This window comes from Lates calcarifer, linkage group LG7_1 (assembly GCF_001640805.2).
Source record: "Lates calcarifer isolate ASB-BC8 linkage group LG7_1, TLL_Latcal_v3, whole genome shotgun sequence".
Lineage (NCBI taxonomy): Eukaryota > Metazoa > Chordata > Actinopteri > Centropomidae > Lates > Lates calcarifer.
This window is the reverse complement of record NC_066839.1, coordinates 11,199,307-11,225,908: the sequence shown is the minus strand read 5'-3', so window position 1 is coordinate 11,225,908 and position 26,602 is coordinate 11,199,307. Positions and strand designations below refer to the sequence as shown.

Here is a 26,602-nt window from a genome sequence, read left to right as displayed (position 1 = left end):
GAGTGGTGCTGTCAAGGACATTTCACTGCTCGTTATCCAGTGCATGTTGGGATCGGCTGGAGCCCTCCAGCCATGACTCTGAGGAGAGATAACTCAAGTTTAGAACAGATATTGATTTATTATAGCTGCGTTATTGTAAATATTAAATTCATATATAGACACAGAATGTATGTTTTTGCTTCCATTACAACTACCAGGCTCTACCAGAATCCTGTGTACCACTGTGACAATGAGATTTCCATTTTAATTGTACCTAATTGTTAAACTCCCTCTCAGTGACCCATACAGACGTCATCACGGTGTTGCTTTATCATCCGTTGATGGGGTTATGTGTCTTTCTACCCTACATAATTGGTAGACGGTGGACCCAGAATATCTCTCACAGGTATATTAATCCACCACAACTCCAGTGACTCTGCTAATCCCCCAGTGACACAAATGCACATACACACAAAGACTCACACAAACACAGGCCAACACCATGTGACTCGCTTACGCAATGAAGCCAAGGCTTTATATACTACCTATGGGGACTGCACTCCCTCAAGGGAGATCATCACAGCTCAGGTGTGTATCAGTTTATCTGAGTGAGGAAGCGAGGAGGGTGTCTTCGGACACAGGGGAGAGCTGCTGCTGTAACACCCAGCCTGGCGGAGAGGACCAAGGCCGGAGGGACACATCGGGCGAGGAAGCAAAAGGGATTCACAGTGATAAAGTTGCCTAGCAGAAAGTCCCGTGGGCTGGTTGCAGAGGGGGGTTTTTGTGGTCTCAGCTGTGAAACACTGGAGAGAACAACAACAATGTTTTTTCGCATCCCTCGACTGACCCCTGGATATATTAGATACCTCCAGGTGCGTAAGATGCTTTAGGGCGATTTTCTTCTTTAGATAGATTAATGATTAGTCTTGGACATCAAGGAACATCAAGGGACATCTGCAGTGGTGCAACAGTGGAGCAAATTCCATTAGAGCCTCTAATAACAAACAACTATTGAGTTTTAGAGTTCAGGCCCTGCACATATCCCTGTGCTTCAGAAAACTTTGGTGTTGCATTATAACTAACAGAGCATGAGTGTGTAAACATTCAACATAACAAATTCCGATTTCTCTTTAGTGCTGCTTTTGGCATGGATTGAATCCATGGATTTAATTTAACCATCTTATGCATACCTGTAGAGAAAGTCAACATAAGTATAAAATGATTTTTTCTTGAATTATCACTTTGCACGAACAACCACCCATTTGTGCGTGTGTTATGGTAGGATTTAGAGTACAGGATTAAAGCAGCCTGTCTTTGAATGGATTTGAATCAGAGATGCCTTAGCTCCCCAGGGGCAGGTAAATGCCCTCTAATTGGATCTCCAGAGGAATAGCATGAGACCCATGTCCCCAATCATCCTAGGGGGTATTTCAGAGACCTGCAGCTGGATTTAGAACCAGTATATGGCTTGTGTTCAGGCACTGTCAAACCTCATGTTCTGTTTCTCCGCTCATCAGAGTTCATGTTAGACAATTAATAGTAGTTAACTATTCCACTTAAGTTTAATGTATATGCACTCAACAACCCTAACTGGTTCAAAGAGGAGAATTTTCTCAATTCATAAATTAACTCTAAATCTGAAAACATTCAAAATCATAAATTTAGAGAGCCATAGTTTTCACTGGATTATGAACATAACAGATGAGCTAAGAAAATAACTGAATTTATATCTGACTTTAGGACATGTCTTGGATTGGCTCAAAATTCTGAGAGGTCTCCAAAGCTGCAGAGGACTGTATGAGTTGGTTGAATAAGTACTGAAACTTGATATAAATGGAGATTCTAGTGCGGCTCTTTCCTTATGGTAAGACCATCGCTGGGATGAGACACGCATGTGACCAGGGTCACCTTCTTAAGGAGTCCACTGCAGCCAGAGCCAGGAGGAACGTTGCTGACCCCCTGCCTTGGTCATCATCATCCCTGGTGATGATCGTGCCTGGTGGTGGTTGTCGTGGCTTCGTGGGTGGTGGTGGTGGTTGTGGTGACCCCTGCTCTCTTTTTCAGACTCAGGCAACCCAGACTATGCTGCAGAGCCGGGAGGGCCCTGCAATGCCACGCATGGCCATCCTGCTGGGCCTCATGGGGATTGGCATGTCCAGCTACAGCTCCCGCCAACTCACGCTGCACTACAAGCCGTCAAGTCACCTGCTTAGATAAGATGGATTGTAGATGGGGGGGGGGCATACATATGCATGCACACACACACACACACACACACACACACACACACGTTTTAACCTCTGTCTTTGTGAGGACTATCATTGATTTAGTGCATTCCCTAGCCCCTTATCTTGACCTTAAGCATCATAAGTAAATGCCTAACCCCAACCCCAAACTACACCTAATTCTAACCGTAACCCTAAAGCCTCGTCTGAACCCCCACACAGCCCTTTGAGGGTGTGTCAAAAAAAGTGAGGACAGGCCAAAATGTCCTCACTTTCAGAAATGTACCAAACCAGTCCTCACAAAGATAGCCATACAGGTACACAGACACATACAAACACACACACACACCTTACACTTTAACCAAAGTTTGATGTTTTGGGAAATAACGTCACAATTATCACAATTATAATCATTAGGTATCGTAAAATGGAGAATTGACATTTCTACATTGTAGTTTTTGAGCAGAATAAACAAATTGCTGGTAATTGGATTTTGTTACCCAGGGTACTTCTTTCCCCCTGTTTCCTGGCTTTGTGCTTAGCAAAATTAACTGGCTGCTGGCTGTAAGTTAGCTTCATGTTTTTTCCCAAAATGTCAAACTAGTCCTTTAATAGCAAAATGGAAAGACCAGCAAAACTGAGGGCAAGCAATCCTACCAGGTTCTATGTTTCTGTTTTGTTTTTCTCTGTGCATCCCTGCTAATTATCCCTTATGTGTGGTTCAAGTTTAATGTCATCCTTGTTCTTGGTGTATAGTGATTATGTTGTTTGAGATGAATAATTACTGCCTTAAGGTTTGGCTACTGCAGTTAAAGAGTAAAAATCTCCACTACCTCTATTTAAGCAGAGTGCAGCTTTTTCTTGTATGTGACTGATGTGCAGTGACACAGAAAGGCAGCTTTTGATGTTTTTGCTGAACTTGGTTGATGTTGGACTTGAACTACAGCCAGCCCCCATGTCCTGTGCCTTATCATGGGAGTATTCAGTCTGAACTGGCCCTCGAAAGTATTAAACTTAAGTATTTTTCAAATGCATCAGCAGTATTTAAAGACACTTTTCTAATACAGCTGAGCTGAGCCTCAAGAAATCTCTTCCAAAATCCTCAGTCTTTTAATCACCATTACTTTCCCTTGGCATTTTGGCAATTTTCATGATGTAACACAGAGCTCCCTGGTCCCTCCCCTCTCAGAGGACAGCCAGTGTTGTGATGTCTTGACCTGTTTGCTCTTTTGGATTTCTTTGGTAAGATTGGACAAAGAGACATATTACGTCAGAAGCGGCTTCAAATCAGAGACTCAAGGCGTTTATATTTCTGTTTTTATCCTTGATTCTGGAGTTGACAGCATGAGTTCTTGACTGTATATCTCTCTCTCCTTTTTGTGTGTGACAAAATACCAGGGGAGCAAAATAGGAATTACTTCAATCTGTCTGGCTGCACTCAACTCCTGAAAATGCACAGAGAAAATACTCAACACAGAGAAACATCAGAAGTGTGTGACTTTTGATATGAGAGCAATGCTACTTTGCACTTTTTTGTGTACACAACTTGTACATAATCGTGTACATATCATTTATATGCTGAATGAGATTAGTAGAGAATGACATGGGGTGCTACCAGCTTATGTTGTGAGCTGGACTGGGCGACATCTAGCTGGATTGACACACAGTGCTGCTGTGTTTGTTGTCAGGCAGAGGAACCAGGACAGCCACCCTGGATACCACCTGGGCGAACATGTGAATTCACCCAGATCTCTCCCAGTTGCACACCACTGTCTGATGAGATGAATGTAGATGAATGACCATGAAGGTCTCTTAACATAGGTAGACTTATTTTCTGTATATATCTGTTGTGCACAATGATTTGTAAACAAAAGTTAACTTTGACAGCATATGAATGTATCACTGACGAGGAATGAAAACTAGCAGTTAAAACTGTAATTGTACAGACAATTGTGTCATTATCTCCTGGTTCAAGCCAAGAGAGGTGATGACAACAGTTTGAATATGTAAGAAAAGATTAGCATGTAAACAGGTCACAAGGCAAGTGTAATGATACAGTGATCCCTCACAGATCCGCTTAGGATACTCTGGTCTTTTTTAGACCAGCTTATACTTACATATGAGAGGGGTCACTAACACTGAAATGGAGACAGGTAAGAGTGTGACCGAGCAAGAAGTGAGGTTATTTATATTCATATTTATTTATATTTGGCCCTGTGACTGGGAGGCTGGGATGTATGCTATAGAGAATGGAAAAGTGATTGTGTAATAACATTGTGGTATTTATTATTTATTGTTGCTGTGTAACTAGTTTTTCATATTTAGTTTGTCTATCATGTTGTATGATTGTTAGTCCTCCTTGTGGTATAACAGCATTAAATGTCTCAAATACCACCTTAAAGATCTACCTTAAAATTGTGCATTTTTGCCCTAATCATGTGAATACAAATCTTTCAGGAGTTTGTTTTGTGGTTTGATTACAGGTATATTAAATATTACAAAAGACATTAGGGTGATTTCATTACTTAGATAGATGTATATATAAATACAATGGTGCTGAGTAGCGAGTTAAATTCAGTTGTGGTTGCAGTACACTTTAGGTTTGCTTTAGTGACCTGAAGCATTATAAATACTAACAAAGCACCTTTAAATGTGTATTATTTTCTATGTTTGACTCTTTGTGCACATGAATAAATCATCAAGATCTTCAAACAAATGAGCAGATTTGATGTGTGTCTGCTTTAACTTGAACTGAGAAGTACTGGGATAATAAGTGTTTTCTGTCACATAATGAAAAGAAGAAATACCTTGTTCATGCACTAGATGTCAGCACAGATTTCAGCCATTTTTCTCATACTTCTCCAGTACTCATTAAGACATACTTTACAGTATGTAACCGGCAGTTATGACCTGACTGAACCCTGCATTAGTCCACTTTCCATCTTATTCACAATCATTACTTTAACAAAGGGTTGATGCACAGGGCACTGTTTAGGACAACTTTAAATCACTTGGAAAAATTTGCATTTTGAGGTGTGGTTTATCACTCTACACCTGGAAATAAACACTGTTTTCCCAACAGAAGTTTTTTTTTTTTCTTGCTGATTCACTGTTGCTTGGCTCAGGCAAGTTGCTCTGCTCGTCAGAGTTCTGACCCACTTATAGATCTAAGCTGCTTTGGGAACAAGCCCAAACCTATCCCAGTAGGAGCCAGTCAGGGTTACAGTTGTGCCACTCTGGATTTAATCGAAGCTTAGTGTTAAGCTTTATGGAGAAAAAGTGTGGAAATATACTGGGAGTTCCCAACACCTACAGTGATGAACATGGGTTTGACCACTAGAAACTACAAACTGTGCTGTTAGAAGCATTTTGTGCAGGGAAACACACCTGTTTGTCTGGACTTTTTCATCAGGTTCCCAGCCTCAGGGCAGAGAGGAGTCAGGAGTTACAGGGACAGACAGACTGAATTTCTTACTCTCCCTCACACACACACGCGCACACACACACACACACACACACACACACACACACACACACACACACACACACACACACACAGGGGGGCCATTGTGTGTCTGTTTCGGTGCTGTCTCCTCAGGAAGCTCCTGTTACCGTCTCTTACAGCCAACAACAAAGAGCTGAATGTCTTTACTACCAAAGAGATGGATGAGAAGGAGTGAGGGACATATCCACAAGGTTGACATTTTTTAATGCTGGATACTGCCCGAGTGTGTATGTTCATGCTCATGTGCGTTCATGTGTGTGTGTGTGTATGTGTCCCTGGAGGAGTTTTGTTGGTATTATGTCTCTTAGATTCTAATCTTACAGTATCACACCTGTATCAAATAAGAGCAAATACCAAGAGTAGCCTGATATATCTTTATGTGTGATGTACACCTGCACCTCTGTTAGGCTCTGTAACAGCTGCCTCAGGTCAATCAGTTCTGAAGAATCACTCTATATAGAAAATAACTATACAAGTTCATTACACATAGCTGTAGAGGTAATATGGCCAAAGTCACAGACCAGCTACAGGTGATGCTGCTGCTAAAATGGGAGAACAAACATTGCTCTCATACGTCAGTGAGCACTTTTCTTATGGTTGCAGAGTCCCAGGTTCAAGCTCTCATGTTGGCAAGGATCTAGTAAACACCTAAGTGAAGTGTCCCTGAGCAAGACACTGAATCCCTCACAGCTTGATGGCAGCTCTGTTGTAAATCTTGACCTTTGACCTCTATATAGAGGAAATGCAAGCAGATAGAGAAAATGTTCTCTCAGGGGTTGCACAATATGAAAAAAAGGCTACTTTCTTCCATTAGTTGTAGTAGTTTTAGTAGTTATCTTACTTGTACACTAATATGTTTAATTCAAGTCACAGCACCTGTCATTACTTTAGGCATAGATATCAAAAAATATCTTGGATTCAAATGTATTCCTGTATGTTTTTCATTCCTTTCATTACTGTATCTATTTTCTAATTTCATTAGGGTTGTCATCATGTTGCTGTCTTGGCCAGAGTTCTTGGAAACTGTATTCATAATCTTACTACTTTGGAATACATGGTTTAAGCAGTCTGCTTCTTTCATTGTAAAAAATATAGAAAAGAGGGAAAACTAGACTTCTTTGACTTATGTTCTGTCCCTCACATATATCCATATACACATGAGCAGACACATACGTAAACATACTTTTGCACACATGCTCTGGCATGACAAAGCACATTTCCTTTTTTAGCCTGGATTTATCTGTCCGTTTGTGTGTCGTCTGTGACGCAGCATATTCTTCCTCCCTTTAAATGGCTCCTCTTAGAGAGCGGAAGAGCTTAGCCTTGTTTTAAATGCGTTCCCCACCTTGAGCTCATGAGAACGCCTCTCATGCGCAGGAGCTAATTATTTTTTCAGCCGGGGTTATGCTGTCATGCACACAGGAAACAAACACAGATATAAACCGATACATGCATACAATTTAAAAGCGCTTATATTTTAACCCATAATATTAGCGACTGTTTTTTGAATGTTGTGTCCCGGGCTAATTTATAGGCTGATGGGGGAATAGCAGCTGTGTGGATGCGTGATGTTACCTGGCAGCTTGTTACCAAACACAGAGAGGAGTGTATGCCAAGACACATTCAATCTATTCTAGGTCTGCTGTGCAAAATTAATGAGGTGTGACTGAGGAGATGCTTGTAATGGGCTTAAGTAGTCAATTACATGATAAAATGTCCTGTTGCAAGTATAAAACTGAAGTTAAGCTCCTTATAGTTACTGAATGGCTTATCTACTGTACTAAGTTGCCTCAGGAACCAGTGGAAAAAAACATTATATCTACTCTGAAGCACAACTGTATGAGGAAAAGAGCACGCATCTCCCTCTAATTCCTGTGCTAAAGTTGTACTAATGACTCAGCACGTTAAATTCACAGGTGTCCAACACTCAAACTACCTGCTCTAGAATTTCAACACCCCCCAGGGTATTTCACTCTTCCATTACCTCACCCCCACTGTTTCTATCTTTGATATTGAACTTTTTTAAAGCTATGACCTGTAGTCCCGCCCCCTCCCCTTTCCAACAGAGAGCAGTGTTTAATGAGCCTGTCATTGACAATTCTTCTCTGAAAAACAGGCAGGACCATTGTTGGGAAGCAAACACAGCAGAAAGAGAGAAAAAACACCAACAGCTAATTTAAATGAGCTAACTGAATAAAAATTACAGTCTTTCAAAACAAGGTTTTGAGCAGGGAGTGCTGTTTACTGTTCACAACAATGATTCTTTGGCTTGTAATTGAAGTGTTAGATGCTGCAGGGCAATCTAGTTGTAGTTAGATAACCCCTGTTGAAACATGCCTTTTCCTGCTAATGATTTATTTTATGATTTACTGGAAAATATTTTCATTACTCTGACTCAACTCTTCTTGCCTGATTGTATATTTAGTTGATGTTAGACTTGAAGCTAACTTAAGATCAAAATTATTTTCACAGAACAAATATACCGTCCATACAGCACTTTTACGTCACTTTTCAAATACCAACTGTTCATTAATGCTACACTCAGCAGAGAGTCTCTAAGGAACATCTTTGAGAGTTGGCCTGTGAACATAATTACAGCTTAAATCTCTGTTCTTAGCTAACAAGTTTCGATGGGTTGGGCGTCCCATGGGTTTGGGCAGGAGAACCCTGTGACCTGTGAATCTCATCAAATAGTTGTTGAGTCATGGTTAATCTCAGCTGGCTCCTTCCGTTTGCTGTGTAACCATGACAGACCCTAAAAACAAAGGGACCTCTGTTATGGGCAGGAACATGTTAAAAAAGAGTGACCTGATAGGGCCTCATCTTTTATAGTTGAATTTTCAAAATCAATAATCATTGCCCTCAGATTTGTTTACTAATGGGACCCTGTAACAGTAAATGCATACGAACTTTCAATTTTCTTCTTAAGTGGTATCACAGAATTTAACTAAACCTGCCACTTGAGGGCAGCAGAAACAAGTTGTAAACATAACAATGACATACTGTATAATATAACCTTTTAAATTAATATTTGGAAGTTGTTAGCAGCAACAATTGGCAATGTATACACCAAGCAAACATTCTCATGTATTTGGAGTTGCGTTTCTTTCCAACATTCACTCTCTTTTAGCTCTGTTTTTGGTTTCTACCATTTTCTGAGGGAAATATTCAACTTTTTAGTTGCTCAGTGCTCCATTATGTTCACCAGTTAGTTACTAACTTTGTCTATCTGCCATGTGGTGCTGGGCAGAAAAACTGCAGGCAGTGAAACTGAAACAATAAGCTGAAAGACACTTAAATGCTCTGCAGAGCTGAGGGTAATGCATTCAGTAAACCTATGTGGGTTTGTCACTAGGAGTGACCCCATTCACATAAAACTCTTTGTGTTGTGTCTCATTGTTACTGACGAACTTTAGAGCTTTGGTGCATTTTTCTGTGAAATAACAATTGTTTTATCATCTTGGTGGAGCTGAATAAAGCATTTAAGAAGTTAAGCTCCCTTCGCAGGCACAAAACTGTCCTAGACTCTCCTTGGGCCCCAATCAGCAGTTAAAGCTGTACAGTACATCTGTGTCCGTGTGAGACATTTGAAGCAGGGTTGGATAATCCCAGCTGTGTCCCACCATGACTGTTTGACCCCATCGAACCTGACCTGCTGTCTCAACAAACAGAACAGCTGACGTAAGAGCGACTTATATACTCCTTAACAATACACATACAGTACATGCTGACACATATAGAGTGTCCCACAACATGGTGTTGTGGGACAAACAGGACTTATTAATTAAGATCAGGTGTATTGAATACTTATTTCAATAATACTGTGTTTCAACTTAGCTGAGCTGTTGTTGGACTGAGAGAGAAAGTGCTTAACACCTGTTTAACTACATGTCTTTTGCTGAGTAAGTAAGTGTGAAGTTGACTACTCCAAATTTGTTTCCAGTTGGACCAACAACAAACAAGAAAAGCTGAACAAGGAAGTCTTCAGTGAAAATAGTTTGGGGTGGATTTTTGGGGGTCTCTGCTGGAGCCAGCTGACACTGGGCAAAAAGTGGGGTACACCCTGGACAGGTCACCACTCTATCATAGGGCCTGTCTATTTTCATTACAGTATAAAGAGGATTTGTCAATATAAATACAGTAATGTGTTTGAGCAGAACTTTAATATATTTCTAAAAACAACAAAGCTCTTACAAAGCTGGTATGGCTATGGTTTAATGTATCTTAATTCATCCTCCTCACATTGTATAAAGGACAACACATCAGTTTGTACTTCCTTATCTGTAGACTCCAATAAAACAAGGGTTTCTAATTTGTAAAGGACAAAGACAATTAAGACGATTGATTAGGGATGTAGATGTCAGTCACCATGGCCACCTCAGACTGTAAATAACCTCTGTAGAGATACTGTGGGAATGCACATCCAAAAAAAGGGTCTCAAATGAACAGTTGACCCACTGATGGCCTTCAGGGTCAAAGGTCACTGACCTGCCTATTGACAGGTGAGGGACATGTCCTAACAGCCACTCATGACTTGTGTCAGCTGGCACTAATGAAGAGCTGACACCAAACAATATAGCAGCAATCAACTATGAACACTACATTGCCACACAAACACACACACACACACACACACGCCAAACTAAAGCATAATTTGAAACCGTTTATAAAACCAATTACTGTTTTGAATATGGGTCCTGCTTGTTTTGATGCTGATTGCAGCTGCTATAATATAAATACAATATAGTTAAATCCAGTGTGGACCCACTCTGAGCAAAACACAACTGCCTCAAAACATTTACTTTTCTGGGCAAAAAAGACATAAAACTCCCCAAAACAGAGAGTATGTGTTTCTTTTGGCCTTTCCTGTAAGTTCTTACACGTCTAACAACTGACTTACTGTATAATGTAGACATTGCGACAGGAATTTAAGGGCCTTTGAATCAGGTGAGTGGTCTTAACCGGAGCTAAACTGCAGCTATTTTAAGGTCAGCCCACCAGCATAATGTGTCATTTGTTTCCCCTGGCGTCAGAGGGCTCTGAGAAAGAGAGAGAGAGAGAGAGAGAGAGAAAGAGAGACTAGTAGACATTAAATACAGCACTGTGGATTTTATTTGAAACAACAACCAGCCTCTGTCTACAGTAAATATGAGATCAGCCTTTTTTTAAAGACAGGATTTGAAGTATTTGCTAAAGAATTTACTGAAGGTTTTGTTCTGCAGACAGATCTCAGAATATTTGATTTATTTTGAAGTCTGGGAGATAAAAGTCAAGAAAGAAGACCTTTGACCAAAATAGCACATTGCAATACTTCCACAAATTGTTTTAAAAATGACTGAACAGGAAAAGAAACAAACAGACCCTAAATTTAGGCTGTCTGTTTGTTTCTGGTTTTATGTGGTGACTGTGTCCTTCTGTATTTGTGATAAAAAAAAAATAAATAAAAAAAAAAAAAAGAGAGAGAAAGCGAGAGAGCCAAGAATACCTCTCTTAATCTTCTAAGAAAACACTGATCAGATATACACTACAGGACAGAGATTATAGGAAGACAGCTAACAATATAGTGAAGTTTTCATGTACTTGTATTTGCATTTTCTGTTGTACATTCAGTTGTACATTTAAGGCTAACACTGTAAAATGTGACACGTGTGTGAAGTGTAACAGATTAAATTGCCCAACAGTGCATGAAGAAGTTAAAATTAGCTCCATGTGACCAGCCACAACATTAAAAATAATGCTTACATGTTGAGACATTAGTAATGATGATAATCCACTAATATATCAACTTAATCATATAACACTACAGGAACCATTTTGTTGCATTTTAAGTGCTTTAATTTTGATATTGTTGTGCATTTTGCTGATTTACTTCTACTCAAGTAATATCTTTAATTGTGCTGTTTTTCTCATTTTTAAACCTTGTTTGATTCTTTCTACTCATGTAAAGGATCTGAGTACTTCCTCTACTAAACTGTGTACTAATTCAAACACAAACCAGTTTTATGTATTTTGCTAAATTTAACTCCTGTTAACTTGTTTTGTCTCCATTCAGAATGAAAAAAAAATCATTATTTTGTAGGAAAGCGTAGCTAAATGTTTGCACCGGCCACAGATGAGACGTATGATCCCCGTTTCCCTTCTACCATGGCAACTTCACGGAACCGGAGCATGATGGGGGAGATATGGGAGGAGCGACGGTTTTAGGTCCAGGTGGTCGAGCCTGCGTAAAAACGCATCAAACACACGCCAAACACTTACGAAACGAATACTAGTAGGCGTCATTAAAAAAAAAAGCTCGAGCCGTCCAGCTCCTGGCACTTCTATGAATGAATAAGCTGTTTCCAGAAGAAAAAAAAAAGACTCCTGGATTTGCTGCAGGAGATAAGCAAAAGAGCGGAACGCGCTGCGGTGGTGCGTCGCTGCGATTTCTCCAGAAGAAAAAAAACAACAGAATCAAACTGCTCAGACAAAACTTTTAACTGTAGTATTTTCAAAATACTCCCAAAACGGCTTGTTTCAGCGACGAGTGGAGCTATGTTCAAGAAAAGCAAAAGTAAAGTGCTGGTGGATTATGCGTCAGAGGAAGACGACATGTCCTGGCACTATCATCACTCCTACAAGGTAATTATGAGACAGATGGTGAAGAAAACTGCGGTTTTAACTGTGAACAGCGACACTCAGATGTGTTTTTCAGGTGTTTTTCCTCTAGCAACAAGGCTTAAAACGGCAAAATGCTAAAGTGTATCTCTACTGAAATGGCTTGTTCTGCTTGCTCAGCTCATTGTTTCAGTGTTTTTGTTCACTTGTAGAAACAAGTGTCAGGATATCAAAATGAGGCTGTGGGGCGTAACAGCAAAGTGGAGTCAGAAACCACTGTATGACAGTTCTGCATCTGTTTGGAGAAAATTCTATATTTATATTTTAAATTATATCAACATGAGATGGATATTTAAGTAGACACAAACGATAGTCTCAGTTAGATAAGTATTCCAACTGATTATAGCATCATAATTTAACCACAAAACAAATCAACTAGAATTTGCTGCTACTGCTCATGACTTCCAAAAATAGTTTTCCTACTGAAGCTGCTAAACCCTAAAACTGACCAAATACACCTCCTGCTGTTAACTTGAAATTGTGGAGCAGGGGCAGGTGGAGGAAGAGGAGGAAGAGGAGGTGGTGAATGAGGACAAGTGCTCAAACTCTGATGAAGAAAGTGACAGAAAATGCTCAGAGCTCAGAGGTGATACTGATGATACAACAGGAGAAAGCAAGGAGCCAAACTCACTGTAAGCACTTCAGGGACAATGTAAATTAATATGGAAACAAGGCTATTATAAGGATATATATAGTTTAAAGTACAGCAGGAACAATTTTACAGTCAAATTTATGTCAACTTTGAAACCATTTGCATTCTTCAAACTGTGAAGGAATGAATTGTGGCTAGCAGACAGCACTTACTGTATATCTGCCTCTCTGTTGTGTTTATACAGTATTTCTCAATGACTCTTTTCAATCAATCTTCTGCGTCACTGGAATGGGCAAAGATAAGGCATTCAAACACACACACACAAAAGCAAATCTGCACAAAACTATCATTTCCCAGGTGAGCAGGAGCAGTGTGTGTGAGGTCTAAGAGACTCTGTATCAGCACTTGTAAGCAGCTGGGTTCTGTCAAGGTATTGGGAGGGGGACACACAGGGGAGAATCTATAAGATAAGATACATATGCACTCACAAGACAAGGCAAAAGGGATCCAGCAGTCCTGGCTCATGAGAAATAGCAAGCTGACATGTTTCTTTCTTGAGCCTCTTGTAGTAGAATCCTTTCCAGTGTTGACTGTTCTTTAACATGTGGGGCTTGGATTAGATTTCCAATCAAATTTAAATGGACAGGTTTCAGGTGTTGACCTCTAGTTAAATCCTAAAAATTTGAGAGAAAGCAGACACAAGATTTGGCAGTAAAAGCACAGTATCTCTGGATAAATGTACCAGTTAAAACTCAGAGTAGTTTGCCTTCATGAAAGTTAGAATCACGATGGAGTCAAAATGACATGCTATCATCATGCCTGTGTATCTAATCAACTTTCTGTATATTTGATAACTTTTTTACACTGTACAATGAATCAAGGTTTTAGATTTTAGAAGATTTTATTCACTTCCTGTAACTCCGTCAGTGTTACATCATTCACTGGATGTATAAATGTATCAAATACAGTAGGAGGCAATTGGGAAGATCACCCAACACCATTTCCCAGCATTTTTCATCCGTTGTTGTGATAATGTTGAGATCTGTGACCCTTGGCTGGGTTTTATTGGCTGTCCTATACTTCCACCCTGGGAACCAACGCATGTGTCCCTTACCTCCTCAGAGTTGCTTTGAGATCAGTTTTTCACTGTGTTCCCAGCCGTCGCCGGGACAGCTTGGTTGATAAGAGCTGATTCGAGAACAGTGCGGCGACTTCTCCTCAGAAATCCTGGGAAAGTCATCAGGGAGGTCCCCGAGAGTTGCCATGACAGTAAAGTACATTCAGGGGTCAGGGGTGGGATCATAAAATGTCGTAAACACAGTGAAGAGGCAGATCTAACCCAGCAGTGATACAGGATGAAGCCCGGATAAAAAGTTATGATAACACAGTCTGGACATGCAGTCTTTTCCTTCCCCTTATTCAAATCACAGTGGCTGCACTGTCTGGTTGCCCTCACGCAGAGGGAGTGAAGTGGAGAGAACAAAAGATCTGTAGGATTTTTGCATCAGGATCATATTGCATGAGCCTCTTTTTAAAATTCTTTTGGAGATCCCAACATCACCGAAATTAAGCAAAAATGCTTCATGAACTTTGAAGCTACGTAAAACCTTTAACTGTTCAGGGAAGTTTCAGTGGATCTTCTGAGAAAGTCTGGAACAACCACAGCCTGACCTGTTTGCTACTGTGCAGCTCCAGTGGTACAGCTGGAGGTGAAGGGCCTTGCTCAAAGGCACCCTCGAGCCCTGCTCTTTCCCTTTCTCCACCCACATTCACCCTGGTGGTCTCAGGATTGAACTTGTGACCTTTTGGTCACAACCATGTTTTTCTAATCTCAAGGCCACCAGTGTTGTTTATACAGCAGAGTACAACAGGCAGACAGGTAGAGACAGACAAGTATAAAGGAATAACCACAGACGACACCGAGGTAAAGGGATAAAAAGGAGGAGGGGAGGAGACAATGTGCAGGTTTTGAAGTTAATATCTTTCCTCCTTGAAGTTCAATAGGCTGTAAGAAGCAGCTGTGAGCTCACGGGAGGTGCGAGTGCCTGTTTGTCTATGGCTTAAAGCGGCAACACACCTGAATACTTCAGTAAAATCAGTCTAATTCCACTGCTGCAGCTCGCTTTGTGAAGTGGGATCATTAGAGCACAGATTTAGGTCTGAGCACCTCAAACGGCCTCACATCTAAATCATTAGTGGTTAGGAGGTAAAGAAAGGTAAAGCTGAGGGGGATCATCTGCTGAAAGGGATCAAATTAACATCGTGAAACTCAAATGTTTGTGAGTTTTGTTTGACAAGTTCAAATCGAATCATCATGACGTGATGCCAAAACAGAATGGCTTGTTTGAGGCATTTTGTTTATGTTTAAAGGAATAGTTTGACATTCTGCAAAATATAATTCAACAAGTTGATGAAGTTAAACAAGAGTTGATACTACCCTCACATCTATATGTTAAATATAGAGCTGTTGCCATGAGATGGTTAACTTAGCTTAGACTTGAAAGGGTAACAACTAGCCTGACTCTGTCCAGGAAGTCACTGCTCCTCTCGTACAACCACAACTAACTGTTTTTGCAGTTAGAAATTAGATATAGCATGTTAATCAGTGAGCTTTAGAGATGCTAGGCTATGTTCGCGTCCTATTGCACTATTGCATTTGATTTAGCTAATTTAAAAGGAGTTATGCATAGTTAGCTCACTTGCCAACAAACTGCTATAAAAACAGATAGGTGACTAAACAAGGCTTGTGAGATGATGTGACTACAATGCTATCAGTGGGGGTGGCCATCTTGAAATGATGTGTGAACACCCCAGTCAGAATGACAGGAGGTTTTTTTAGCTCATGAATACCAGCTTGGCACAAGAGCCAAGCTAGCTAATCCTCCTTCCTCCAGGTTTTATGCTAAGCTAACTCCTAGCTGTAGCTTTGTATTTAGTGCACAAATATGAGAAAAGTGTTAATCCTTTAATTTTATCCCTTTTTTGAATGTATTAAGTCAGGTGTTTGGTGAAATATACCGGTACAACAGGCACAAACACTTTCTGAGTCACTGGGTTTGGAGAATGTGGTGCCTATTGTTGGTGTGTGAGGGCTCTGTGGAAATACTATTGGTGCTTTGGTATTGAAATTCACTGTGCGTCTTTATTGCCTAGTAATCTGGCTTTTTTAAAGACAACATAGTGCTAAAATTTACACACTTAGCCTACACACAGACACAGTCAGAGAGGGAAAGAGACAGACAGAGAGAGAAAAAAAATGTCCCCCCTGAGGGGTGAAAGCAGAACTCTTGTTTTCTGTCATTAGGAGCGAATTTTTCCTAAACACTACTCTCTCCCCCCCTGTGAATCTCCTCCCCCTTCAGTTTTTCCCTCTGTTCCAAGCTGTTAATGCTTTTTACGTTCTAACAGTAGTCGGCAATCAGGATGTGTGAGTGTGTAGAGTAGAGTGTGTCTTTGATCAGCTCAGGTGGCGGAGACCCAGTAGACTTTGCTCAGACATGTCCAACCGCCATTTCTCCCCCCCTCTCTCTCTCATGGAGTTGTAAGATGTTAGAAGTACTTACAGCTTTGATCATTTTACAGGAATTCTGGCTCCACTTCAGTAATCTCAGGCTCAGCTGCACGTCTGATGACTTGCTGTTACCCTCTTCTTATGATTTAATGGTTTTAAGTCTTGTGGGGCAAGTCCAAATCAAGTCTTCAAAGGCACACTGTAAGGCTATGACAATAGTAAATATCAGTCAAAGGCATTTGAATTATTAAAAATTGTCATAATAAATGTGCACAATCATGATTATCATATTTATGGAACCAATGTGGACATAAAAATTTAAAATGAATTACATTACATTATTTCAGGAGGACCTAAGGTTAAGGTTATGGAGTTTCAGAAGTAAGTTTATAATAACCCTTAGGGCAATAACAAAAGGTTCTTTAAGGCTGATTTTGAAAAATATACTAACACAGCTGATGCTCGGGACACAGGAGAAGAGAACCCAAATGCAGACACCTACACAGGACAAACAGTACAGTGATTTATAAGAAGAAAAGAGAAGAAGACAAGGCCTACTGGCAGGTGAAGAAGGCAGTGGTTGAAAGACAAAACAAATCCTCTGGGGAAAAGGCAGGGGTCCAAAACCACTAAAGGATGCAAAGGTCCACAACACGGGAAAGGTAGACAAACATAAGGAACCTAGACACATAGCAATCATCAAACACAACATAACATAACACTCAGACAATCTCAAGGCTGAAAAACAAGACTATATATATTTTGGGAATAATTAACTAATTAGACACAGGTGATGCAGAAAACAGGCGGGAAAAACACAAAAACAGGAAGTAAAAATGCAAGAGATACACAAGGAAAGTGATTTTAAAATAAAATTGGAAATAACAGTCTTACAGGAGGACGATCATGAATTATATAGGTTTTTGTTATACTTAGGTGTAGTGGTCATAATGCCCCAAGACTGTGTACTTAATGTTTGTTTAACCAATAATGCTAATTTTTAAATATATGTTTCATACTATAGCTTCTCAGGCTATGAAAAAAAGATGCCAGTTGTTCAGGTCTCAGAGTGCTGGCCATCAAAATAACAGCATTTGGTTTTCAAGTTTATTTAGTCGTGTCTCGCATAGCTGAGAAAAAGTTGCTTCATTTCAAGGTGTGGGACTATGAAAGGCCTATCTGAAGCTGTCTTCCCACTTATCAAAACAACATTACAAAGTGCCTCACATAGGATGATAACATAAATGAAACAGTAACATACAAATATTATACAAAGGATATATGACAAATGGAAAAAAAAGCCTGCAGACTGAAACACAATGGAACCAAAATAGCTCTGCTTATATTCCCAGATAGTACTGTTAATGCAAAAGGTCATGGATTTGTTTTCTCTCTCTTTTGTTTAAATCTGCCCTCTAAGCTCAGTGGTTTCCCCTTGTCTTCCCCCCAGTCCTCCATCCAGCCATCCCTCCATCTCGCCCTCCAAACACGCTGTGTTTGTGTTACAGCACTAAAAAGGTTGCCCTCTCTTTCACAGGAAAGCCTGCACACACTCCACACTCGCACATCCCTGCTGTAAAGTGGGGATGGTGTGTGCGTGTGTGTTTGTGTTGGGAGGCTGCTATTCGTGTTTACTTACTGCTGGTGTGTGTGTGTGTGTGTGTGTGTGTGTGTGTGTGTGCGTGTGTGCGTGTGTCGTGTGTCCCAGGACAAAGATATAGAAGGAGAGGAAGAGGAGGAGGAAGCTGTCACCGGCGTATCCAAGGTAAACAGCACAACTTCACAGCTTTTTGGACACACTATCTGCTTCCACACTCATACTCATTTTACACTGTTTTACCTCTGACAGTTGCTCCCCACAGATATGCACTCGCCCAGCATACTCTTATCTTCTCACACACTGACTGAAAATACATGTGCACACACTCACAATCTCTTTATGATGTCACACTCACGTTTGTGTAACCCTAAAAGTTTCAATCTAACATCTTGAAAACTTGCATATCATTTAATTGACATCAGTGTTTCACAGTGCAACTGAGGCAAAGCAGGAGGGTTGGAGGACAGCTGAAGCTGCAGTGTTTATCTGCAAACACGCCAGCCTTCAGCTACAGTATCATCCTCTGCCTTATCCTTAACCTTATCACAGGGAAAGCATCTTGTTTGTTGTTATGGCACATATGTGTGTGTGTGTGTGTGTGTGTGTGTGTGTGTGTGTGTACCTTTATCCTTTTTCTAAAACTTCCAGATAGGACCTGTGGAGTGTGGTCATTTAGTTTGGGCCTTCAGTGAACTTTTGGTGTTATTGTTGAATCAATTTGCATTGTATTGAATCAATATTGTTTAAGGTAAAGATTTGAAGAATAATTCTGGTTTATTACAACTCAGGTCTGTAGTAGAGCAGTGTGCTCACCAAGTTAACTACTATGATAATGCTGCAACAATGATAAAAACAAGACAGAGGAAAGAAATAGCACTCAGATGATTGAGAACTACTTGATATTTGGAAGAAAAAACAAAGGCAAACAATGAAATTAATCCCCAAACCTGTTTTTCCTGTGCGGTGAAGGATTATCACAGACATCAGTTTCAATTTTACCTCCAAATAAAGTGGTTCAGATTATTTGGCCAAATTGTTGGCCTGTGCCCAAACTGTCTGACTGCTTTGTTGTAGAGATGTTGCTTGACAAGTAGAGTATTATCCTAACTACAGGAAATCCCCAAATTCAAATTATAAAGAAACTACAAAAATAAGACCTGTAATAATTGATTAAAATGCTTAATGCTGTTTGATAACAATGTAAACATTTACTAGTGTTAGTGGTAGTGTTATTGCTATTACTGTTTCACTGTTCTGTCATTATTATTCCTTTAGCTATAATTATAATAATAATTATTATTATTATGATTGTTTACATTTTGACTTTGCATTGTGTATTTGCAATGTTGTCTTTTTCTTATCCCATCCCCCCACCCCCCTCTCTCTGTCTAAACCCAACCGGTCGAGGCAGATGGCCGCCCACCCTGAGTCCGGTTCTGCTCAAGGTTTCTGCCTCTTAAAAGGAATTTTCTCCTTGCCACAGTTGCCTAGTGCTTGCTCATGGTGGGATCTGTTGGGTTTCTCTCTGTAAATTTTATAAGATAAGGAGTACGGTCTAGACCTGCTCTATATGTACAGTGCCTCGAGATAACTTCTGTTGTGAATTGGCGCTATATAAATAAAATTGACTTGACTTAAATTGTAAAATTTTTAGATTACATTAAAGCCTGTGACTTTCACTTGACTTTATTGACTGCTCTTGACTTGATTGATTGGACCTTTCCTGCCACCAATTTACACATTACTAAAGTTTTAAAGGTACAATCTGATTAAGTAACTTACCAATATGAAACTAGAAATACTTTAGGAAGGACTTCACACACAAACTTAGTGATGGTTTTATGAATAGCTGCTGCAACCCAATCCAGAATTTGCTAAACCATCAACAGCTGAATATTGATGGTTTGAAACAGTTTGAAATTATATAGTATATAGTATAGTTTTAAATTAGGGTGAAGACCAAAGTGAGTCCAGTGGAGAAAAAGTGCTTAGCTGGATCAGCTTTGTCATCATCCCTGTAAATGTTGTACTTGTAAATAATGGTTATATGATGTGGGCGACTTTATCTGCAGCTATGCCTTGTGTGTGAATAAGATTATGTGCCGCGTCTTTGTTCAAGAGAGATATGTAACATCTCATGATCTGTGCTGACAACAAGTCTTTACTCTAAGGTGCGGTCGTGTCTGACCTCTTCTAAGCACATAAAGCTTGAGTGTAAACCTCAAACACTCGCAAGTGTGTTGTCTTTGAACTCCGGCTGCCTTTCCTACTGTATGTATAGCTACTGTAGGCGACTTAGTTCACAAGTATTTCATGACCTGTCCTGTTTGTGAGGATACGGGTGGCTGGGCAAGGGAAGGGAAGGAAACGCAGCATTCTTTCGAGGAGCTGGGCCTTTTGGAAGGGAACAATCACTGTGGAAGAAAAACAAAGCTGAAAATAGCCATGGGCCGCTCTGACACCGTGGAAGGCTACATTTCTTCCACTGGCAGTTGTTTTATGACACACAAAGTGGTCATGAACTGCTGGAGGTGGAGGTTACCTTTAGCTGTAAAAAAGCAGATTCCATTTCTAGATAGGAAGATCTTCATCAAACGGTACTTGCAATGCTCATAAGAGCATATCCCAAAATGTCAAACTACTTCTTTAAGTCACCTATTAAGCAAAAATATCAAACATTTGCTGGCTTCAGCTTCTCAAAAGTGAGAATTTGTTGCTGTAACTGTGACTTAGAAATGATTTATCAATTAAAGATTAATTGGTTATGGAAATAATCATTAGATATAGCTCAAATTACATATCATGTAGCGGAGAGGGAAAGCAACAAAGGCAGATGAATCTGAACTTGCAAGTATGTGAGCCACTAATAGTCCAAAAGCAAAGACCTGACTGAAAAACTTAAAATAATTAGGTCTGATATCCACAATTCATACACTATTTCCAAAATTAAATGGCTCTTTAATCCCTCAGCTTTCGCCCTCATAAGTATGGATGGAAGAATTTGGCCCAATAGGAGCTCTATTGTTCTGCCAAGCGTGGAGCTGTAGGTAAAGCTCCCACACGCAGCCAGCCACAGTGAGCTGCTTGGTTTACCTACTTTTTGGCTGTGGAGAGATTATACTGGTCACTGAGCAGCTTTGGATCTAGAGGCCTGGAGGTTAATGCTGAAGTGAATGGTGAATAGGCAGGCCTCTGTATGAGCACACATGCATAGCTGGAATTTAGATACACACACACACACACACACACACACACACACACACACACACACACACACATACACATGGATAGATCAAATCTCTTTTGGCATCTCTGGTTTCTCGAAGTACAGCAAATCTGATCCACAGTTTACACTTGACGGCACACAGGAAGCAAGAAGGGGAGTGAGGAGAGAGAGGGTGTTGAAATAGCTGAGATGAAATTTTGTAAATGTTGTTTTGATGGTTATAAACTCCAAGACTCTGGCATGTTCATTAAGATGAGAGGTGAGGAGAGGAGGATTTCATTTTATCAGCAAAGTGCCTGTCTCCTTATGAGATACCAAAGGTAGACTGAGTAAAGTGTTTACAAATCCATTAAATGCCACATAGTTTAGATATGAGAAGAGCTCATGTGTGGGGCTGTGAGTATTCTCAATTGTGTGTTAGATAAAGCATAGAACTTGCGTATCCTGTATACCCGTAGGACTAAATGTTCTGTAAACTCCATGTTATCTAAACTGTGACATTTTGAAGCTTGAGCTCTGAGACCTGGTGACAAATCTTATTGTTCTATATTTTCCTGTTTGGTTTGAGAGTGACTACTTTCATGTCCAGCTAGTTGTTTGCTTGTTGTAGCTGTCACATCCTCTGGTCTTGAACATGTAGGACGAATCTGTGTCATCGTACTGCACACAGCGCTTTGAATCAGGCACCTCCTCAATAGGTAAAATATAGAAACAAAAGAAGCAGATTAAAGGGGTCACCAGGGTCAGATGCATTTGGGAGATAATGCTGTGAATACTGAGAATGTTTTGATATCCACAATGCAAAGGCAGGCACGGATGTTAAGTAGGACCTTGACAGTTGACATTGAGAATTCCTCCCCGGCACGGGGAGAAATGGAGCCAAAACTTTGCTCCATAATCGCAGTGGAAAGCTGCGAGGGCAGGGAGGAATTCTGATGTGATGGGGGAGTCCGGGCCAGGGGAGTTTCAGAGGGAGTGGAGGGGCTTCCACTGGAATGTGCCAAACATTACTGTCAAGTCAATGCCATTCACGCTCGCTCTTTCTTCTCTGTCTCTTTGAATCTACTAATAACTGAATCTGTGGTTCTACAGTTTTCTCCAACAACATTATAAACTTTTCTTAAAGGAATGGTTTGCTTTTTTTTTTTGCATATAACGGATGCTTATTGGCTTTTTTTTTACAGAGAGTTAGAAGGGAGGCTTGATACTGCTCTCGTACAGTAAATGTAAGCCCACAGCCAGCAGTAGGTTAGCTTAGCTCAGTACAAAGACTGGAAACATGAGGAAACAGCTAGCATAGCTCTATCCAAAGGTAACAGAATCTGCCCAACTAACATCCCTCCAGCCAAGAAACAGTGCAGCACATAGTTAAGTCCAAAAACATGCAGCTGGGATGGCACAAAACAGTCTGGCAAGTGAATCGGTATATATACCAGTGAGCCAATGAGGGAATGTGCAACAGGTGAGCAGGTGGGTGTGGAAGAATCAGGTGACTGGAAAGGCAGGTGGAAGTGGCAGGGTCTGAAACAGCAAGACAGTTAGTGAAGGGTAACAGCTAGCTTGGCTAGTCACATATCCTCATGTAAAACCATGTGTTATCAATTTTCCTTTTTTTGGGTATGTAATTTGACAAAGTAGATAAAATGTGTTGGCTAGTGAGCTTTAGTGGTACTTTTGTAGCTGTTGTGTAGAACCAGGCTCCAACAGTTTCCCTCTGCTTCCAGTCTTCATTCTAAGCTGAGCTAATCTGATGCTCTCTTGTTTCTGTCAGGAGGCCAAGGTGAAGAAGATCATGTCCAAGAAAGAGAGGAGGGAGAAGAAGATGTTCTCCTCTAAAGATGACGAGCACTTCTTGTTGACAGGAGTCAAACTGGCTGACCGCAGAGGGTGAGGTTACACGTACAGCAACTTTATCGTTACAAATTATCTCCTGCAAGTTACACTCCAATAACAGCAGGGCTTGTAAAATGTGGTCATCAACATGGATGAAAAACAGTGGCACAAATAAATGTCAAGTGTATTTTAATCAGAGGTGGAAATTAGCTTTACTCATGTACTGCAACGTTTTGAGGTTCTTGTACTTATACTTAAGTATTTCTGCTTTGTTACTGCGACATTTAAGTTTAATATTGTCACCTATAGGTACTAGTTACTTCATCTTATTTTTTGAATTGATTACATGTTATGTTATTTGTGATGTGCTCTGCAGAATGGCTAGTAACTATAGCTGTTAAACAACTGTAGTGGATCAAGAAATATCAACATTATCCTCTAAAATGTTGTGCAATACAAGTGTAAAGTAGCATCAGATGGGAAGACTTAAGTACAAGTCCCTCCAGATTGTACTTAAGCATAGTAATTGAAGTAAGTGTACTTGGTTATTTGATGTATTTCCGTCCAATGGACAGGTGACCCTTCCAACCCTCTTCAAGCTGTTTAGTTTGTCTTTGTTTTAGAGTCAAATGAAGTGATTCAACAGTGCCAACTGTATGAAACTTTGTGTCACTACTAGCATGTAAAATGTTCAAGTCATGTCAGTGGAGAAATACTCAGTGGTCAAGTGTGAGAAGCAAAAATATTTACATGCTTGACTGGAAATAATGGAGTCACGTCCAACCACTTGTATTTGTTTATCTGAAAGACAGAGCTGCATTTCTCAGCAGTCACTAACTCTCAAACCCCTCAAGGCAGTGGACATGTATGGAGAGGAAAACCTAAATGAATCACCTCACTGTGACAAACAACCGGGAATTTCTATAGTATATAATGGCTCGCTTTACAGGGAAGTTCCTCTGGTGTTAAGATGCATGATACACATTTGTTCCCCACCCAGTCAGTCCTATTTATAGTTGAGCGGTTGGTGGTGAACTTGTTTTTTTATATACTGAAATTTTATGCAACACCGGCTTTAAAGTTTGTCTCTTTGAAGGTCTCACAAGAAAATCAAAGATGATGAGAAGGAGAAGGAGAAGGAAAAGAAGGACAAGCCAGAGAAGGGCCACTGTTTCTGGGAGAGCGTTACCATGACGATGAGGCAGATCTCACCCACCAAAAAGCTTGAGAAGATGGAGGGCTGGGAGCCGCCTCACCTGGAGAACTTAACCGAGACTGTGACTGACGAAGCCCCTGAGGACAAGATCCAGAAAGGGGACTCGCCAGTGTCCTTCCCCGAGTCTCTAGGCCTTCCATTGGAATTGGCCACCTGGGGTGGCCGGGGTCTGGAAGAGGACTCCTCCCGCTACGCTAACCTGTCGGACTCCAAGGATTCAACAGCTGCTGTCCGGTGGACGGCTCGCGCCAAAGTCAAGCTGGCCGGTATCAGCAGAATGAGCAGAGGGATTGTGTCAGACGGCGCATGGGAGGGGTTTAAATAGTAGCCACTTCAGCTTTGATACCTCTCCCTCCCTCCTCACCTGTGTACCATCAATAAAGAGGATGAAGACCTGAACCAAATACCTGCTTGTCTCTGTAGTCTAGTTTTGGATGAAACCGGTGTTATAGTCAGCTGGTGTCGCTGTACTGTGGTGAAGCCCTGAACGTAACACATGTGGTTTGTCCTTAGCGTTTTAGCTTTGAAGTCCCTGAAGACAACATATGTCAGTTTTATCAGTGGGCTTTTGAATCACTGGCATTAATTGTAAATTACAAGAAATGAAAGCCTTAAACTACTGTACCATGTTAACTGTGATATACACTGGCCTGGTATGTAGATATTTGATGTTGCCAAGACATGAGAAAAGTGATTTTCATACACTGTAATTGTTGTGGCTGTTAGCAGTAGAGAATTGATGAAGAATATGCAAACCTCCTACTGAAGACTTGATAATGTTAGAATGGTTTTCAGTTCATGTATGTCTATGCAGTTGCAGCACCTGGGCAAAGAATGTGAGCTTGAAGCCTTAACTTATACATTGAACAGCTTCAAAAATTCTTTTTGCATCTGGAATACCATTGTGTGTGAATGTCAGTGTGTGTGTGTGAGAGGTAAAGGGAGAGAGTTACAGACGCTTTCTCACAGAGTACGTGATTTTTTTGGGTGGACATGCATGCATGTTTGTTTCAGTGAATCACATTTGGCATTACAGAGGAGATCTGATAGGTTCTGCTGTTGTATTATGAGTATGTAGGAGTAATGCTGCATTCATGTCATATCAGCTGTTTCTGACTTGCAAATAGCGCTCACAGCAACATCCAAGTTGTAACTGATTTTTCTGAAAGCTCTGACATATTCAGCAAACAAATATGTCTGCCTCGAATCAGCAAAAGACCATCAGTCAGTGTAATTAAACACATTTATACTTATATTGTCAGCAAACAGTGTTTTAATCATCAAACGACATGGTCTTGATGACAACAACGCTTGCAAGTATCTTACATGAGAATATTTCCCATCTCAGCCATCTGTCTCAAATGACGTGAACGCAACGTCAGAAATTATGTTGTTAAATGAAATCAAAGCAACCCCCCACTGTGTCCAATTGATAAATGTTTCAATCAGATGCTAAATATTTATACAATTTGTAATGATGAAAAGAGAAAAGCCGATACCTGCTTTTTGACTCGGTGAGTCCATGCACCTGTAGTGCAAGTGCCTTGTATGAATAGAAGGATGTTTGCTGTCAGTTTGAACTAAACCAGATCATCCTTTGAATGCAAACATGCTGTGCTTGTTGCAACACTCATTCAGGTGCAGGTGAGTCAATCCAACATGCACCTGTGCTGCACCAGCATTGAGACATTTCCTGGTGTCCAATAACAAACGGGAGTCTCTAGATGCCTTGAGCTTCACCAGCAGGGGGAGCTGCAGTGTTTGTGTGCATTAAAGCCACCTGGCCAGTTCTTTTAACGCTGTGTTTGCTTATCTGAACATTGTATATACGACTGAAACAATGAGGAGTAATTTAATTTCTACAATGATTTGATTTTTCTTTTAGGTGAAACTTAAATCATGCCTATGGTCTTTGATTCTCTCTTCTATTCTTTCCATTGTTTTAATCTGTTTACTGACTTTGTTTGATACTGAAGTCTGCTTCATCACAGCTGCAAGTGAACACAGATACAGGTAAACTTCTAAGGATGCCTGTATCCTGTATTTATCCACTAAAAGGCTGGGTCACATTTTTTCAAAGCAGAATAAAGCTCCAGTCTGACCGTCTGGCTCTATTTCTTTCAACACTTTGCAGTTTGGAGTAAATACACAGCTTTGACTTGCCAGACTTAACTTTCAACACCCAGATGGTTTTCACTGATACAGTGTCCAGAACAGAAACAAGTCCTTCAACATAAGACATTTCAAACTGGCCAACT

General features: G+C 40.5%; 1 protein-coding gene across 2 annotated transcripts; it reads left to right on the top strand.

The window, feature by feature from the left end:
- The first annotated feature begins 11,882 nt into the window (after positions 1-11,882).
- On the top strand, positions 11,883-26,446 carry si:ch211-225h24.2 (uncharacterized protein LOC564539 homolog). Of its 2 annotated transcripts, XM_018694558.2 has the most exons (4): positions 11,883-12,330; positions 18,178-18,234; positions 23,067-23,182; positions 24,225-26,446. In XM_018694558.2, the coding sequence occupies exons 1-4, from the start codon at positions 12,244-12,246 to the stop codon at positions 24,667-24,669; spliced, it is 705 nt and encodes a 234-aa protein (XP_018550074.1). In that variant the 5' UTR covers positions 11,883-12,243; the 3' UTR covers positions 24,670-26,446. The 2 variants fall into 2 exon arrangements, with proteins under 2 accessions (XP_018550074.1, XP_018550075.1); XM_018694559.2 differs by lacking the exons at positions 11,883-12,330; positions 18,178-18,234 and adding an exon at positions 20,556-22,912.
- The last annotated feature ends 156 nt before the right edge of the window (positions 26,447-26,602 follow it).

Bases quoted from the DNA above. Each gene is read 5' to 3' on its own strand.
- si:ch211-225h24.2 (XM_018694558.2), top strand. From the start codon at position 12,244: ATGTTCAAGAAAAGCAAAAGTAAAGTGCTGGTGGATTATGCGTCAGAG. The intron at 12,331-18,177 runs GTAATTATGAGA...CGTGTGTCCCAG, and splicing joins ACTATCATCACTCCTACAAG to GACAAAGATATAGAAGGAGA. The intron at 18,235-23,066 runs GTAAACAGCACA...TGTTTCTGTCAG, and splicing joins CTGTCACCGGCGTATCCAAG to GAGGCCAAGGTGAAGAAGAT.